This window comes from Phascolarctos cinereus, unplaced genomic scaffold, assembly GCF_003287225.1.
Source record: "Phascolarctos cinereus isolate Bilbo 61053 unplaced genomic scaffold, phaCin_HiC Scaffold_3;HRSCAF=262, whole genome shotgun sequence".
Lineage (NCBI taxonomy): Eukaryota > Metazoa > Chordata > Mammalia > Diprotodontia > Phascolarctidae > Phascolarctos > Phascolarctos cinereus.
In genome coordinates this window covers 186,553,123-186,568,533 of record NW_027555736.1, presented here as the reverse complement: position 1 = coordinate 186,568,533, position 15,411 = coordinate 186,553,123, and the positions used below count along the sequence as shown (strand labels likewise).

Genomic DNA, 15,411 nt, shown 5'->3' with positions numbered 1-15,411 from the left:
TCTAAAGCTGATGTGTATATAACTGGTACCTTGGGGAGTAGGAGAGCAGAACTGATCCATCTCAGGAGAGGATACCTACCTAATATTTCTGTCTTGGCAGCCAATGGCTGTGTACTTCCAGCTGGGTTCCACATCCATGTCATACAGGGTTGTCTTTCGCACCACATGGTGCGTCCGTGTAAATTGCACCCCATCTCCAGACTGCAGGGGACACAGCATGTGGACAGGGCCCAGACTCAAATACTCGCCCCTTCAGAAACCCTCCAGCCCTAGGAGCCTTCACTCCCATCTCCCTATAACACTTCTTAGGCAGATGGAGGCTCTCTGTGATAGCTATCAAGGCCAATTCTCCATCTTGCCCCAGGGTCCATTACCTTCTGTGCAGTACGGAAGTAGATGCTCTTGTCTGCTCCACAGCTGATCATGCGGACCTGCCCATCACTTGCTACAAAGGAGAAGGCTTAGTTGCCCTAGCTGTCTCTGCGGCAGGAATTCCCTTCCTTTGCTTTGTTCCCATTTCGAGTTGTAACCAGTTAATCAGACAGCTCACAATCTTGACAGCCTCAACACCATCAAATCTGTACCATGCTCCACTCCTAAATGCAGCCCTGATGCCCAGCACTCCTCCCAACTTACAGGAAAACCCTTATGGCCCTGGGAAGCAAGAGGACTATCAGGACGTGTCTTAAACTCCGTAGTCCTCTCCTCCCTTGAACTTTACCTGCAAACTTGACTGAAGTGATGGAGGAAGAATGTTCATCCAGTGTTTGCTGCAAACTATATTCTCGTCCAGCATCCAGCACGTGGATAAGACGGTCTCTGCTTGCTGAGGCCAGCAGTTTTAGGCCTGTGACCAGAACCCAGAGGAATTAATCAACCAGTAGATAAAAACTCAGGAGATATTAGATCCCACAGTCTGGATCCAGTTGGCTTGTGAAATGTGCACATATGGAGGGGTGGGAGGAAGGGTAGAAGATGGCAGTAAGAACAGAACCCCAAAGCACTTCAGGGAGAATAGTCAGGGATAGGGAGTGCTCAGAAATTCACTCTTTTCCCCATTTTGAAGGGGGAAAATATTGCTCTTCTCCAGACCAAATCAGTAGCACAGGCCTGGGCCAACCACACAGGGCCATCCTCATTCACCTGTGTCTGGCTTGGAATACTCCAGGCATAGAATCTCTGAGTCATGGGCCTCAACCCGCAGCATCTCACTCAGGGACTGCAGCTCATGTACCCTGCAAGGATGAGAGTGGAAATAGTTTGCTTCCAGAGAATTTTACAAGAGAATAGAAGTCCCTTACTCACTGGCACACTCCCTACCCCCACTCTTTCAGGCCACAGCCCTTCAAATCTGATATTCACCATGGAACCAGCTCCCTCCGGTTATGCTGTGACAATGAGGACAGTGGTCATACCTTAAGATGAGACTCACCTAAGCGTGCCTACCCGGTCCCCTGATGCCAGGTGCTGTCCATTAGGGCTGATGCAAACAGAACGGATTCCCACACGGGTATCTACCAATGACCCATCGGTTTTGTCTCCACCCCCTGGCAGCTCCATGTCCAGCAGGGCCTGGGTGTTCCCATCCACATAGATTATCTTGATCAGGTCCTAGTTGGGGGTAAAAGTTGAGTGAGGTAGCCATGATGCCCTCATACCAAGTACAACACAGCTAGCTAAAAGAAAGGGAGAATTCATAGAGCCCATAGTTGTGGGGATGAGACACACAGATTATGAGAAACAGGCTCTTGGACATAAGGGAGCAAACTAGAGGTACGAGTGGCCCCCAATTTGGGGCAGGATCCTGAGAATCCTGGTCCTCACATTGCTAAGGATGTTACGGTGCAGTGCAGAGCCGTGGACGCCAGAGCTCTCAGTGTTCCATAGGCGGATTGTGTTGTCTGAGGAGCAGGTGATGAAGGAGCTGGGGGGCAGACAGGCCTGGTTACTGTCCTTTACCTCAGGGTATACCTAGGAGTGGAAGGAGAAGAGACAGGACCTAGAGGTACAATTCCAACTCTGCCCAAGAATGGGTATACAAGGGGTACATGGGAAGGGATCTGAGATATAGGGGGACTGCAAATTCAAGTTCATCCATTGAGACCTTTTCCTAGTCCTTAATATGAGGCCTGTCTTGGAATACCAGGAAGTAGCATGAAGAAAGTGCCATCACCGGTACATCCTAGGGCTCCTGGCTTTCTTTCAAGAAAACAGAACCTCCCTCTCACTACATACCTCCACACTCCAGACGCAAGAAGAATGGTAAAGGGCTGAGTACACTTTGCCCACTTTCTTGGGGTCCCTTACATCCCATACATAGAGGCTATGGTCATTGTAAACGCAGGACAGCCACTGATTAGTGGGATCAAAGGTCAGGGCGATGGTGTCTGGATACTTGGCATCAGCAGTACCAGAGAAGAGGCGGCTGTGAGGGAAAAGACAGGGCAACCAGGTAAGGAGGAAGCTGATAAAGGGATAAAGGGAATAAAGAAACGGGTAGTCCAGGAAAAAAGGAGCAGAATGAGGGGATCTCTGGTTCATTCCTAGAGGCCTCCAACTGAAAAGGCCAAAGAAGCTGATGTTCTCCTCACTTACTATAAATTAACAGAAGATGAAAGAAAAGGGGGGAGGAAGAGAAGTGGCAAAAGAGCATACACAACTCACCTGGCCTCAGTGATGCTGGCAACATCAGTTCCCAGGGCATGGGGCCTGGGCAGTGTACTGAGGAAGTGAAGATTCGAGGGGTTGAAGAGACGGACGGTCCCGTCCGCACAGCCACAGAAGATGTAGTCTGGGCTCACTGAGATGCAATGGGCCACTGTGGTCTAGGGAGAAAAGGTACTCAGTTATAACCTACTTTTCATGAAGAAAGGCAGAATGAATAATGTCCCCCTAATACTCCCCCTACTCAGGTATATGTGTCTACCATAGCTATGTACTCCTACACAACTGCCCCCATCATTCCCTCTTCCCTTTGCTTCCATCAACCAGTCACTTGTCTACAGGAGAAAATGGCAAAACCTGGGCAAGGAAAGAAGCAAGCATGGTTGCTGCTGCCCAGAGCACCTCTGGCTGCCTTCTAGCAGCTGCAGAGCAGCAGTGACTAGGGAGGACAGGAAGAGTGGGAGGCACTCCCTACAGGGCTACCCAAAAAACCCAGAACACACAGGGAACACTCGTCAAGCACCAGGAGTGGTTCTAGGTAGAGTAGCAGGGGAGCAGGGAAAGTGACAAGGAAGATGAAGCAGGAGGGGCTAGGCAAATATTCAAAAGAGCTATAGAAAAAGTGAGAGAGAAAAGGAAAGTCTGGGCACCACTTACTGTGAAGCTGTCTGTATTCTGGGTAGAGGAAGGGAAAAGCAGAAGGAGAGAGCAGAAAGGAAGCAGTTACACAGCTAGCCAGAGGCTCTGTGCTGAGCCAGGTTCCATCTCCCTGGGTCTTGCTTCCTCGTGGAAGAATCCTATCCCACACAAGGCCTCTCTCCCTTTCTTGCTGGTTGTCAATGGGGTCATAATCTTCAGGGGCCCCTGGTGAGCTGCTCTAGGCGCTAGATTTCCCCATGAGCCAACCAGCAGTCCTGCCTGGGACCCTTCAGTGATCAGACCCACACTTACCCGAAGTTCCACCCATTTGTCCAATAGCCTTCGATCACTAAATTCACACAGCAGTCCAGAAGAGGTGATACAGAAAGTGCTGTCTGCTTTCTTTCCTCGGCCACATGCCACATCAGTAAAAAGATTGTTCCGAAGCTCCCCCAACAGTCCTGAGCGGCCTAGCAAGGGCACTGTGGTATTCACCTATGGGCACATATTGCTAATGCTCAACCATCCTAGTCACATAGGAGAGGGTGAATAGGCTTTGGGCAGGAAGGGAAGATACAAGTCACAGATATCTAGGACTCCTTGGCCTAAGCTGTGGCTAAGTCTGGGATAGGGGCTTTCCCAGTAAGTATGACTGAAAACCAGATGTATGGAAGAATATAGAGGGTAAGGGCTTGTAGGGGCTGGAATTAATGGTAACCCCTGACATGGCAGCCACTTTCAACATCACTCTCACCTTTGAAGTCTTGCTGTCATCCAGGTACCAGAATTTGATGTGCCGGTTGCCAGCAGTGACAAAGTAGCTGCAGTCCTCAGAAAAGGACACAGCCATCACTCGACTTGAAACCTTATTGGAAGCTACCACAATGTTTTTCTGGGGAGATAGCCAAAACAATAATTAGGAAACTTCTCTTCCAGGCCTAGAGTAGAGCTTGCAGAAGGTTTGAGATTCTGAGCCTAGAGGAAGACTGGCTAGGATGAGGATCCCTGATCAAAACAGATAAACATTTCCCTCTGTGTAAGGCTTAGGAAAATTCCTTCCCACAAGGATCTCCTGATGATATCCCGACAGCTCCTTCAACCTCCAAAGCTGGCTATATCACTACTCCTTTCTATAGGGCACATCATTTCTAAGAATGTGGCTATGAGCAGCAGCATGGGGGCAGAAACGGACCAACCAACAGAATCAGCTCCCCGTCCTTCCCCAACCTGCCTCTGGGGCTGTTCTTTGTCAGGGTCCACACATTTATCCCCCTTAGCTTCCCACTCACCTTCCAGGACCAGACATTGACAATCATGTCATGTTGATAGCCCACAGAGACGATGTACTTGGAGCTGGGGGAAAAGGCCACACAGGCCACACCATACTTGTGCTCTTGTAGTTCTGCCACCTGGTTACGCTCGGCCACGTCCCACACACGTACAGCAGGCATGTGCCCACTCTAAGGAAAGCATTGAGGAAGCTGCAGGTGCCCACAGTAGCCCCAGACCATCTTCTACCTTTGCATGAGTTACCTGTGTACTAGAAGTCTCACAGGCATCCCTACACTCATGACGCTTACTTTTCATCTTCCTATACTCCCTGAGTTTAGCAAATAACAATAATGATGATAACATAACAACAAATAACATTTATCTAGCACTAGAGAAGGAGTTCAATAAACGTTTATTGAATGAATATTAGAGTATGTGACAATAACAATGCAGGGAGCGCCTGACTCCCTGACTTCTATGGCAATAGGAATGAAGAAAAGGTAGACGATAGGGGATGCACATGATACTCTTCTACAGTGCAAGTCCCTGGCTCACCACTGCTTCCTTCCAGCTACACCCCAACAGGAGGCAGGAAGCATTCTGTCCGGACCCAGCAGGGGGCCCTAGAGGGCAAGATACAGTATCCAAGGACAGCCAGGAAAGGGAACTAAAAGAACCCAGCAACAGGCCAGGAGGGTAAACATCAAAGGGGCCCAGGACTAGTTCATGGGGAGAGCCAAAGAAACCTTGTCCTGGCCTAGTGTTACTGGCTCCCTCCCTGTCACTCACCTCTCCAGTGACCAGGTACTTGCCATCTGGGGAGAAGGCAAGAGCAGTGATGGTTTTCCTACAAAAGAAAGAAATAAGTGGAAGCCAGGACAGGTACAACTGGATATCTGTGTAGTTACACCTGGTATCCAGACAACCTGGCTAGGCTAGAGCAATAAAGGAGGCTGTGTGGACAGCCAAAGGAGGCCCCGTGACAGAAATGCAGGTTTCCCTCATCCCCCAAAGAAAAAAGGTCACTGAGGCTGTCACGAGGTCAAGAGACAAGGACAGGTCTCTCCACCAAGCCTACCCAGATAAGGAGAAATTAGACCAGCCCAATCCCAGGGCGCACATGCAGGAAGGTTCCCTGGAGCTCAGTGCTGACTTACCTGGAACTGTTGAGGATGTGGTGCTGTTTGTGCTTTCGGGGATTGAATAAAACAACTACACATCTGGAAGAGATAGTACAGGAATAATCAGGGAGATTTCCATAGCTGACCTCATCCTATAACTTCTCGAAATTCATTTTTTCCCCTTTCCAACCTATCAAAATATACCCCCAAAAACATTTCTCTTAATTACACAGAGTTCTGATTATATCATCAGTCAACCAAAAAAAATCATTATTGCCTCATGAACCTAGGCCTTCTGGTAGGAAGCTGGACTGGTTGGAAGTTTCCGGGAGCTTGAGGTAGCAACTCTGAACTAGTGCATCAGAAAGAGAAGAGCCTGTGGGATGTGAGCTCAAAGTTACTACTTACATTGCCCAGGAGTGTTTTCTTGAATTTGGGCCTGGAGAGTGAACTAGTTCTGCTTCTATCCTATAACATGTTCCTCATATTTTCTCTCAAGTACTGTTAGATAAGAATATGTCCCTCTAGTAGTGCTTTCATACTGCCTCCGCTGAAAGTGAAAGAGCTTCTCTGGAGCCCCTGTCACCAGCCTGCTACTAAGAATCAGTCCTGCTTCTAATTCTGCTCATGTCCCCTAATCAATGACTGGATAAGTCCCTTTCCCATGCACCTACCCTACTAAGTAAGAGAAAAGTATATGTCACAGGGATAACTGAACACACATCATCTCTCTCGGCCTGTTCGATCCACTCAGCTACCAATGTAATAGCACATGTCACTTCACTACTCAACAGATTTCTGTGGCTTCCCATTATCTCCAGGATTAAATATAAAGAACTATTGTTTAGCATTAAAGCTCTTTGTAACCTAGCCCCTTTCTGGTCTTCTTACACTTTCCTTCCCTCCATGCACTCTGTAATCCAGTCAGGCCTTGCACTGGCTATCTCTATCCCCGCAATGGTCTTTCTCCTTACCTCTGCCTCTTAGTTTCTCTGGCTTCCTTCAAGACTCAGCTCAAACTCTACTTTCTTCAAGATGCCCTTCCTAGGTCTCCCAGATGCTAGCGCCTTTTCCTATGAGACTCCCTTCTACCTACTCTGTCTATATCTTAGGCCTATCCAGTTATCCATGTGTTGTCACCCTCTATTAGACTGTGAGATCCTTGAGAGCAGGGACTGGTTTTGTTTTTCTTTGCATCTCCAGCATGGTGCTTGGCACAGAGGAAGAGCTTGAGGAATGCTTGCTGACCCCCTGACTACCTCAAATGGCCATCCACCCACATGCTTCCACATGGCAGGTCCACACATTTACCAAACAGATGTAGGCACGTACTTACTCTACGTACCTAGAAAGAGGATGGGCAACCACTACACATGTTCTCCTGTGGCCAAGGAAAGGCAGAACTAATAAATGGCTCATCAGGAAAAAAGGACGGGAAGCAAGAAGACAGAAAAGGTTACCACTTGCCTGCTTCTTGATATGTCTCTGCTATTGTTGTAGCTCCTAAGATTCTAAACAGAAGAACCTGTGGCCCCGTGTGGCCCTAGGTAACCCCAGATAAAGATTCATGCTATCTTCAGTGGTCCAGAATAGGACTAGACATCCTTAACAGTGGTAGAAGCATTTTTTCTAGCCATAGAGATATAATTTCTATGGAGAAGCATTAAAACTTGATGGAACTTGGTCTAGAGAAATATTCCAGAGCCCCAGGGACTGGGACAGTAAGGCAGGAACTTCTCCTTAGGCAATCAGGGAAGTTTCTCTGACTTCTTGCTGGATCCTAGGACCCATTATGTCTTCTTCCTCCTTTTGTCATCTAATTTGTAGCTGCAGGGTCCCCAGAACTGGTTGACAAAAATGAACGAAAAGCCTGCAGCACCAGGAATGGTGGGGAAAAAAACAGTGGGAATCCCTCCTAGGACTTAACCTTCATTAATGAGGAAATTCATTAATTAGGGAAGCCAACCGGAAACTGTAACAGTCCAAAAAATTAACATCACTTCTGTTTGATGGGAACCTAAGCAGATAAAAGTTTCTATCCAACACTATTCACTGTTCAACACCTTTTTAAATGGATGCTTCTAATCTAAAGGCCAAATTAAGCACACTGGAAAAACCAATCTGAAGGATAATTGAAGACATTTACCTCTAAAAGGTAACTTTCTCTAGCCAGGGGTGCTGAGATTTATGGTCTGCATGGGGGAGGGAAGAGGGGAGAACAAACTTGTATTAAGCACCAACTATGCTTTACAAGTACGAATTTGCCCAGAGTTGTCACACTGATTAGCAATGACTTAAAAATCCTGAGTCACATCATCACTCTGCCCTTGTCTCTTCCTTCCTCATATGGCTCTCTCCATTTGTCTTTTCTTATTCCCCTATCCTCATTCTCTTTCTTGTATGTCTTCCTTCCCTTTCAGTCACCATCATCGCAGACCTGTTCCTCCAACCATTACACCACACAGAAAGATCTGGTTCAAAAGACGGGGCTAAAGAAGAAACACTGGAGTAGGCCACCACATATACATTCTGTATAGGATGTCATTCTTCCCAAGGTTATCCCAGGTTGTGAGAATCTAAGAAAGCAGCTCCTGGCACCCTTACTAACTAGCAGGTTTGGTTCTCTCCCCTCCCCGCCAATACCTGGAGTGATAAGTGTTATCAAGGTAACAAAAAATAAGCAATACTACAAAGAACTTAGGATAAGTCAGTACAACAAGGTGACTGACAGAAACCTTCCTTTTCCGCTAGCTTCTGGCAAAGACAGTTTAGGGAACTGGGGACTATGCAAGCTCCAGAGCAGATGCCCTTAGCCCTGCTATCTCAGCTTTTAGTGTACCTGCAACGTCACTTCTTTTCCTTCCTCACAATATATCTATTGGAGAAGGAAGAACTGAAGTACTGTGAGGTTATTGCTGGACAAAAAGGAGAGGTTAGAAAGTAATATGGACAACAGTCCTAAATCCCATACGTTCTCCTTCAGGAAAATGGCAGCAGTGGAAAATATGTAGGGTAACTGGCCAAGGGTCTCTTCCTCTGGAACAAAACTAACAACTCTTGCCATATTAAGGTCAATAGTCAAAAGTTTCAGGAGATGGTAAGAAAATAGGATAAACATGCAGATTTTTTTTTCTCTTTTAATTACTTTTTTTTTCTAATAAGGTTATTTTAGTGAGATACTGTTCAAGGAAAATAGTCAATTGGTCATACTTAGAATTATTCAATCCAACAGGCACGTATTAAATATCTAGCATGTTCCTGGCACTGTTTCAAACAATGGACATACAAAGACAAAAATAAAAATAATCCCTGCTCTCAAGAAGCTTATATTCTTCATATACCCAAGCAGACCAACGATAAAAAACAAAAGTCTCATATACATCAAAATATTTATAGCAACACTTTTTATAGTGGCAAATAACTGGAAACAAAATAGATACCCTCTGACTGAAAAATAGCTAAACAAATGATACATGAATCCAATGAAACAATACTACACCATGGGAAACCAGGAATTTGAAGAATACAGAGCAGTATAGAAAGACTTAGATGAACTGATACAAAGTGAAGTTAGCAGAACCAGGAAAACAACATACAATAATATAAATGGAAACAACAATAATTTGCACAGAATACTCCAAGATTATAACCATCAAGTTCAGTTAGCCACAAAGGAAGATATGAGAATACACTTCCCTCACTACTTTGCAGAGGTAAGAAACAATGAGTGTTGTGCTAGGGATAATAACCTAAGGTCTCACTCTTTTAGGTTAGATTAGTTTTTCTTTAAAAAGGGATTGAAACCATGTTCAAGATTTAAATGGCTCAGGGGGACTAAGGTTCAGGCTACTGAAGCAGCTTCCAGATCACCTAAGTACAAAAACAACTAAGATACAAGGATCCCCAGCTCCTCACTCATGTTTCTGAATACAGACCAATAGCATGATCAAACTAGCACAGGAAGGGCACGCTCAGCTGAATGTAGACTGTATCTTCAGTGAGTATCCTCTCTCTGCTCTGAACGCCCTTCTCTTGCTGGAGCTAAGAAAACTGCCTTTTGCTAACTGTCAGATCAACAAGTTTCTCATTTTGTTCCAGTAGGGAAACTGAGGTATCCAAATCACCTAAACGGAACCTGGCGGCCCGGTCATCTTATTATAGAAGTGAAAGACTTCATATAATGTCGGAATTAACTGATGTTATTGGTCAGTTTTGCTGAACCATTTAAAAATAGTTTTTCTTCTTTTTTATTCCTTGTAAGAATGGCTCTGGGAAGGAGGAGGAGAGAAAATAGATAATATTGGGAAATCAAGGTGATGCAAGAACAAAACTTTTATAACTCCCATCTCACTGGGGGAAGGGGAACAAGTTGTACACAGATAAATAATTCAAAATATATACCAAGAGAAAACAAAGTAATTTGCTGGGAAACACTAACAATTGGAGGTTATAAGGACAGGACTCATTCAAGAAGTAGCATTTAAACAAACCCAGGAACTCTATGAACACAATTACAAAACACTTTTCACACTAATAAAGTCAGATCTAAATAATTGGAAAAACATCACTTGCTCATGGGTAGGCCGAGATAATGCAATAAAAATGACAATTCTACCTAACCCAATTTACTTATTCAGTGCCATACCAATCAAACTACCAAAAAATTATTTTATAGAGTTAGAAAAAATAATAACAAGATTCATTTGGAATAACAAAAGGTCCAGAATATCAAGGGAACTAATGAAATGAAACGCAGGGGAAGGTGGCCTACCTGTTCCAGTTCTTAAATTGTATTATAAAGGAACAATTATCAAAACTACTTGGTACTGGCTAAGAAATAGAGTGGTGGATCAGTGGAACAGGTTAGGTATACAAGGCATAGTAAGTAGTCAAGGACTATAGTAATCTACTGTTTGATAAAACGAAAGGCTCCAGCTTCAGAGATAAGAACTCACTATTTGACAAAAATTGCTGGGAAAACTGGAAAACAGTACGGCAGAAAACTAGGCATAGACCAACATCTCACACCACATACCAAAATAAAGTCAAAATGGGTTCATGATTTAGATCCAAAGGCTGATGCTATGAGCAAATTGGAAAAGCAAGGAATAGTTTACCTATCAGATTTATGGAGAACAGAAGAATTCATGACCAAACAGGAAACAGAGAACATCATGAAATGCAAAATGGATAATTTTTATTACATTAAATTGAAAAGTTTTTGCACAAAGCCAATGCAATCAAGATTAGAAGGAAAGTAGAAAATTTTTACAACCAGTGTCTCTGATAAAGGCCTCATTTCTAAAATATATAGAGAATTAAGTCAAATTTATAATAATACAAGTCATTCCCCAATTGATAAATAGTCAAAGAATATGAACAGGAAGTTCTAAGATGAAGAAAAGTAAAGCCATCTACAGCCATATGAAAAAATGCTCTAAATCACTACTGATTAGAGAAATGCAAATCAAAACGGTACCACATCACACCTATCAGATTGGCCAACATTGACAAAACAGGAAAATGATAAATGTTGGAGAAGATGGTGGGAAAATTGGAACACTCATGCATTGTTGGTGTAGTTGTGAAATGATCTAACCATTTTGGAGAGCAATTTGGAACTATGCCCAAAGGGCTATAAAAATGTGCATACCCTATGACTCAGCAATAGCACTTCTAGAGCTGTATTCCAAAGAGATTATAAAAAAGGAAAAATATTTATTGCAGCTCTTTTTGTGGTGGCCAAGAATTGGAAATTGAGATGATGCCCATCAACTAAGGAATGGCTGAACAAGTTGTGGTATATGAATATAATGGAATACTATTGTGCTATAAGAAATGATGAGCAGGCAGACTTCAGAAAAACCTGGAAAGACTTGTATCGACTGATGCTGAGTGAAGTGAGCAGAACCAGGAGAACACTGTACACAGTAACAACCACGTTGTAAGATGACTGATGTTGACAGACTTAGCCCTTCTCAGCAATGCAAGGATCTAAGACATCTCCAAAGGTCTCATGATGGAAAATGCTATCCACATCCAAAGAAAGAACTATGGGGTTTAAATGCAGATCAAAGCATACTGTTTGCTATTTTTTTCTTCTGTTTTGTTTTGTTTTCTCTTTCTTGTGGTTCCTCCTATTGATTCTAATTCTTCCTCACAACATCAATACTGTGAAAATATGTTTAACAGGAATGTATACGTATATCCTGTATCATATTCCGTGCGGGTTTGGGGAGGGAGGCGAAGAAAAAATTAAAACTCAAAAGCTTATGGAAGTGATTGTTGATAAATCAAAATAAATCAATGAAAAAAAATTTTTTAAAAGAAGCAGCATTTAGACTGAACATTAAATGGAAACAGGGATTCCAAGTAGGGAAGAGTAAGGAAAGAGGATATGGAGGACAGACTGAGCTGAGCAGCCTGCAGAGGGAGAAATGGAATACCATGTAAATAAACTAAACAGGAAGTAATCAAAGATGCCTTCCTGGAAGAAATGGGCTTAGAAGGAAGTGCATGGGGATATAAGGAGTAGAAGACAAATAAGAGATCACAAACTTGACAGTTATTTGAAAAGCTAAAAATATGTAAGTTTAGGGAAGTAGAAAGAACACAGGCTTACATATTAGGAAATGATATAACAAATATTTGTGCTAGCACTGCATTAAGCCTGAAGTAAATAAAAAGTTTAGCACAACAGGAGATATAACACAAGGTCCCTTCCTTCAATGGGCTTCTAATCTAACAATACCAAAATAGTGGATTATGTTCCTATAATCTACTATAGTACAGGTTTGCCTTAAGACAAAAATAGAAGAAACCCCTTGAAAGTGGTCCCAACAGTCCTCTCAGTTACTCTGCTCTCCCTCATTTAAAAGCCACAGAACAACAACAACAAAATATTCCCCCAAGCTTACCTGCACCGGGACCAAGTTAAATTTTTTTTTTAATTTGTGGGCTTCTCTTAGTTCCCACCAGAGAGTTCATTCAGATGCACGAATACTGGACAATCTGCCTGGTATAAAGAAAGGCTCCCTAGACTCCCACAGGCTCTTTACTTTGAAGATTAGACCAGTTGACTCCTTTAAAAGCAACCATCCAGTTCTTCCAGAACATTCTCTCTTCTCTCCCACATCCTATGTGCCTCCAACAGGTGGGTAAACCCCCTAGGGCTCACCACATGCATGGACCATTCCTCCAACTTCCCCACTGAGCTATACTCAATAAAGAGAGGTAAAAATAAGAACTGTCCTAATTAGAGGCCTCTCTCCCACTGTTTTAAACCTTTAGTTGGAGACAAAGACAAAAGTCTCACATGTTATTGACTGAGGCACATGAATATAAATACACAATGGCAATATTACTTAAAATAATTTACAGATTTAGCACCATGTCAAACTATCCATGGGGTACTTACAGAACTAGTGAAAATAACAAACTTCCTCTGGAGAAACAGCAGGTTCCTCCAGATCTCAAAGAAAACAATTAAAAAGGAGGAATGAATGAAAGCTAGTATTACCAAATTTCTAACTATTCAATTAAGCAATGATCATCAAAACTATTTGGTACTGGTTAAAAAAACAGAAAAGATGAACATTGAAATAGATCTTTTAAGCAAGATCCAGAAGCAATCAAACATACTAGCTTAGTGCTTGATAAACCTGAGGGACATTAACTATTGGGCTAAGGACTGACTCTATAATCTGACAAGAGCTCCTGGGAAAACTGGAAAACAGTTCAGGGAATATCAGGTTTAGACTAACAACTTATGTCATATAAACCACATATAGATACATGACATAAATATCAAAGGTCACATTGTGAACAAAATAAAATAGAAGAATGGACTTTGTACAACAATATATGGGGGAGAATTCTTAGCTAAACACGAGAGAAAGATAATTGAAGATAAAATGGAGCATTTAATTATGCAAAACTGAAAAGCTATACAAACAATATCAATGAAGCTAGAATTAGAAGAGAAACTGCTAATTGTGGAAAAAAATTCTTTGCAGCAAATTTCTCTGATAAAAGTCTAATATCCAAGATCATGGAATTGATACAAATATGTAAGAATAAGAGTCATTCCCCAATGGATAATTAAAGATTAACAGGGAAGATCTCAAAAAAACAGAAACAATCAAAATTTATATGAAGCAATGTACCAAATCACTAATAATAAGGAAAGTGTAGATTAAAGTAACTCTGATTTCATCTCATATCCATTAGATTGGCAAAGAAGAAGAAAAAATTATAAATGCTGGAAGAGCTGTGAAAACATGAGCCCACCAATCAATTCCTTGTTTGAGAGATTGTGACCTGATTCAAGTATTCTGGGAGACAATTTGGAATTATGCAAAGAAAGTCATTAAACTTGTGCAACAATAACACTACTAGGCATATATTCCAAGGAAATCAAAGACACAGAAAAAGGTCCTTGTACAGGATACAAAAATATGCATGGTAACACTTTTTGTAGTAGTAAAGAGCTGAACACAAAGTAGGTGCATTGAAATGGCTGAAGGAACTGGTACAAGAACGTAAAGGAATAGTAATATTAGTAAATAGTAATATAGTAAAAGAATAAAAAGGAATAGTACTGCATTGTTAAAAAAAAAAAGATGCTATGAAGGCTTCAGAGAAATTTGGGAAGGCTCACATGAGTGAAGTGAGCAGAACCAGGAGATCAATTTCTTTTTTTTTCCAGTTGCTAAACTTATCAAATGGTCTTTATTTGACCTAGAAATTCTTGTTTGTTGCATTACAAACTTGGTACACTACTGAAGAAAAATTTCACATTCTTATGATCAGTTCTTTGCCCTGATAGCTAGAAGATCAATAGTAGAAACAGCCAAGTGCAGCAGCTACAAAGAATAAATTGTCACTCATAAAACATCATGAGTGGGAAGCAGAGACAAGCTGGTAGAGCATCAATCAGGAAGAAGTATTACAATGTCTCTACCATCTAACCCCCCCAAAAAAATTCCTTAAGGTAGCTGAAGAAAATGTACCAAACCAAATTCTGACAGAGAAAGCCAGAGAAGTCACAGTGAATCATCTGTCCAACCCAGGTCAGCATAGGATGTCAGAGAAAGGGAGATCCGGGTCTGGCCAAGAGCACACAGGAAGCACTCCAGCACCCAGAGGGAAGCTGTGAACAGGGGGCAAAAGAAGTTCCCAGATTCATATTGGAGGAAGTGCAGGGTGCAGGAACTGATGCCAACCAGCAGCTTCATTGTCCACTTTCCAGTTCTGGGTCACAGATCCAGGGAGGGCTGGAGAATAGACTGGCATCCAGGGGTGGTGTACCAGGGTAAGGGGTGGTTACAGGCACTAAGCAGCATAACAATGCAAAAGCAAATTCAGACATGGGCAGCAGCAGTGTGGCTTAGACCCCGGGGAGCAGAGAAGGGTCTCTATTTCAGTCTCCAGCCCAGTCTGAAGCCTGCAGAGGAATAGCCAGGGCAGGAATACCTGACCAAAAGGGAGCCTAAAATCCCATCGCTGACTCAGCAAAACTTCTCAGCCAGCTTAGAAGGGCTGAGTCTAGCAGGGGTTTACTGTTACTCAGACCTAAACCCAGGTCAGAAATTTTCAGAGCTCAGACCAGGGGGCAGCACTCAGACTTTGCTCTGGATTAGACTACTCTAGGACTGAAAGCTTGCAGGTCTCTGGCCTGTCTCTGAAATCATAGAATAACACAACACTCAATATC

At 43.0% G+C, this 15,411-nt stretch overlaps 1 protein-coding gene across 1 annotated transcript in view; it reads right to left on the bottom strand.

The window, feature by feature from the left end:
* Positions 1-15,411, bottom strand: part of MAPKBP1 (mitogen-activated protein kinase binding protein 1) — an 87,696-nt gene that overhangs the window by 23,617 nt on the left and 48,668 nt on the right. Inside the window, 13 exon segments of the mRNA XM_078151353.1 lie at positions 80-201; positions 375-445; positions 722-847; positions 1,144-1,235; positions 1,433-1,611; positions 1,825-1,971; positions 2,236-2,425; positions 2,665-2,825; positions 3,616-3,798; positions 4,058-4,195; positions 4,593-4,763; positions 5,365-5,422; positions 5,733-5,795. Coding sequence (XP_078007479.1) covers positions 80-201; positions 375-445; positions 722-847; positions 1,144-1,235; positions 1,433-1,611; positions 1,825-1,971; positions 2,236-2,425; positions 2,665-2,825; positions 3,616-3,798; positions 4,058-4,195; positions 4,593-4,763; positions 5,365-5,422; positions 5,733-5,795 — 1,701 coding nt within the window.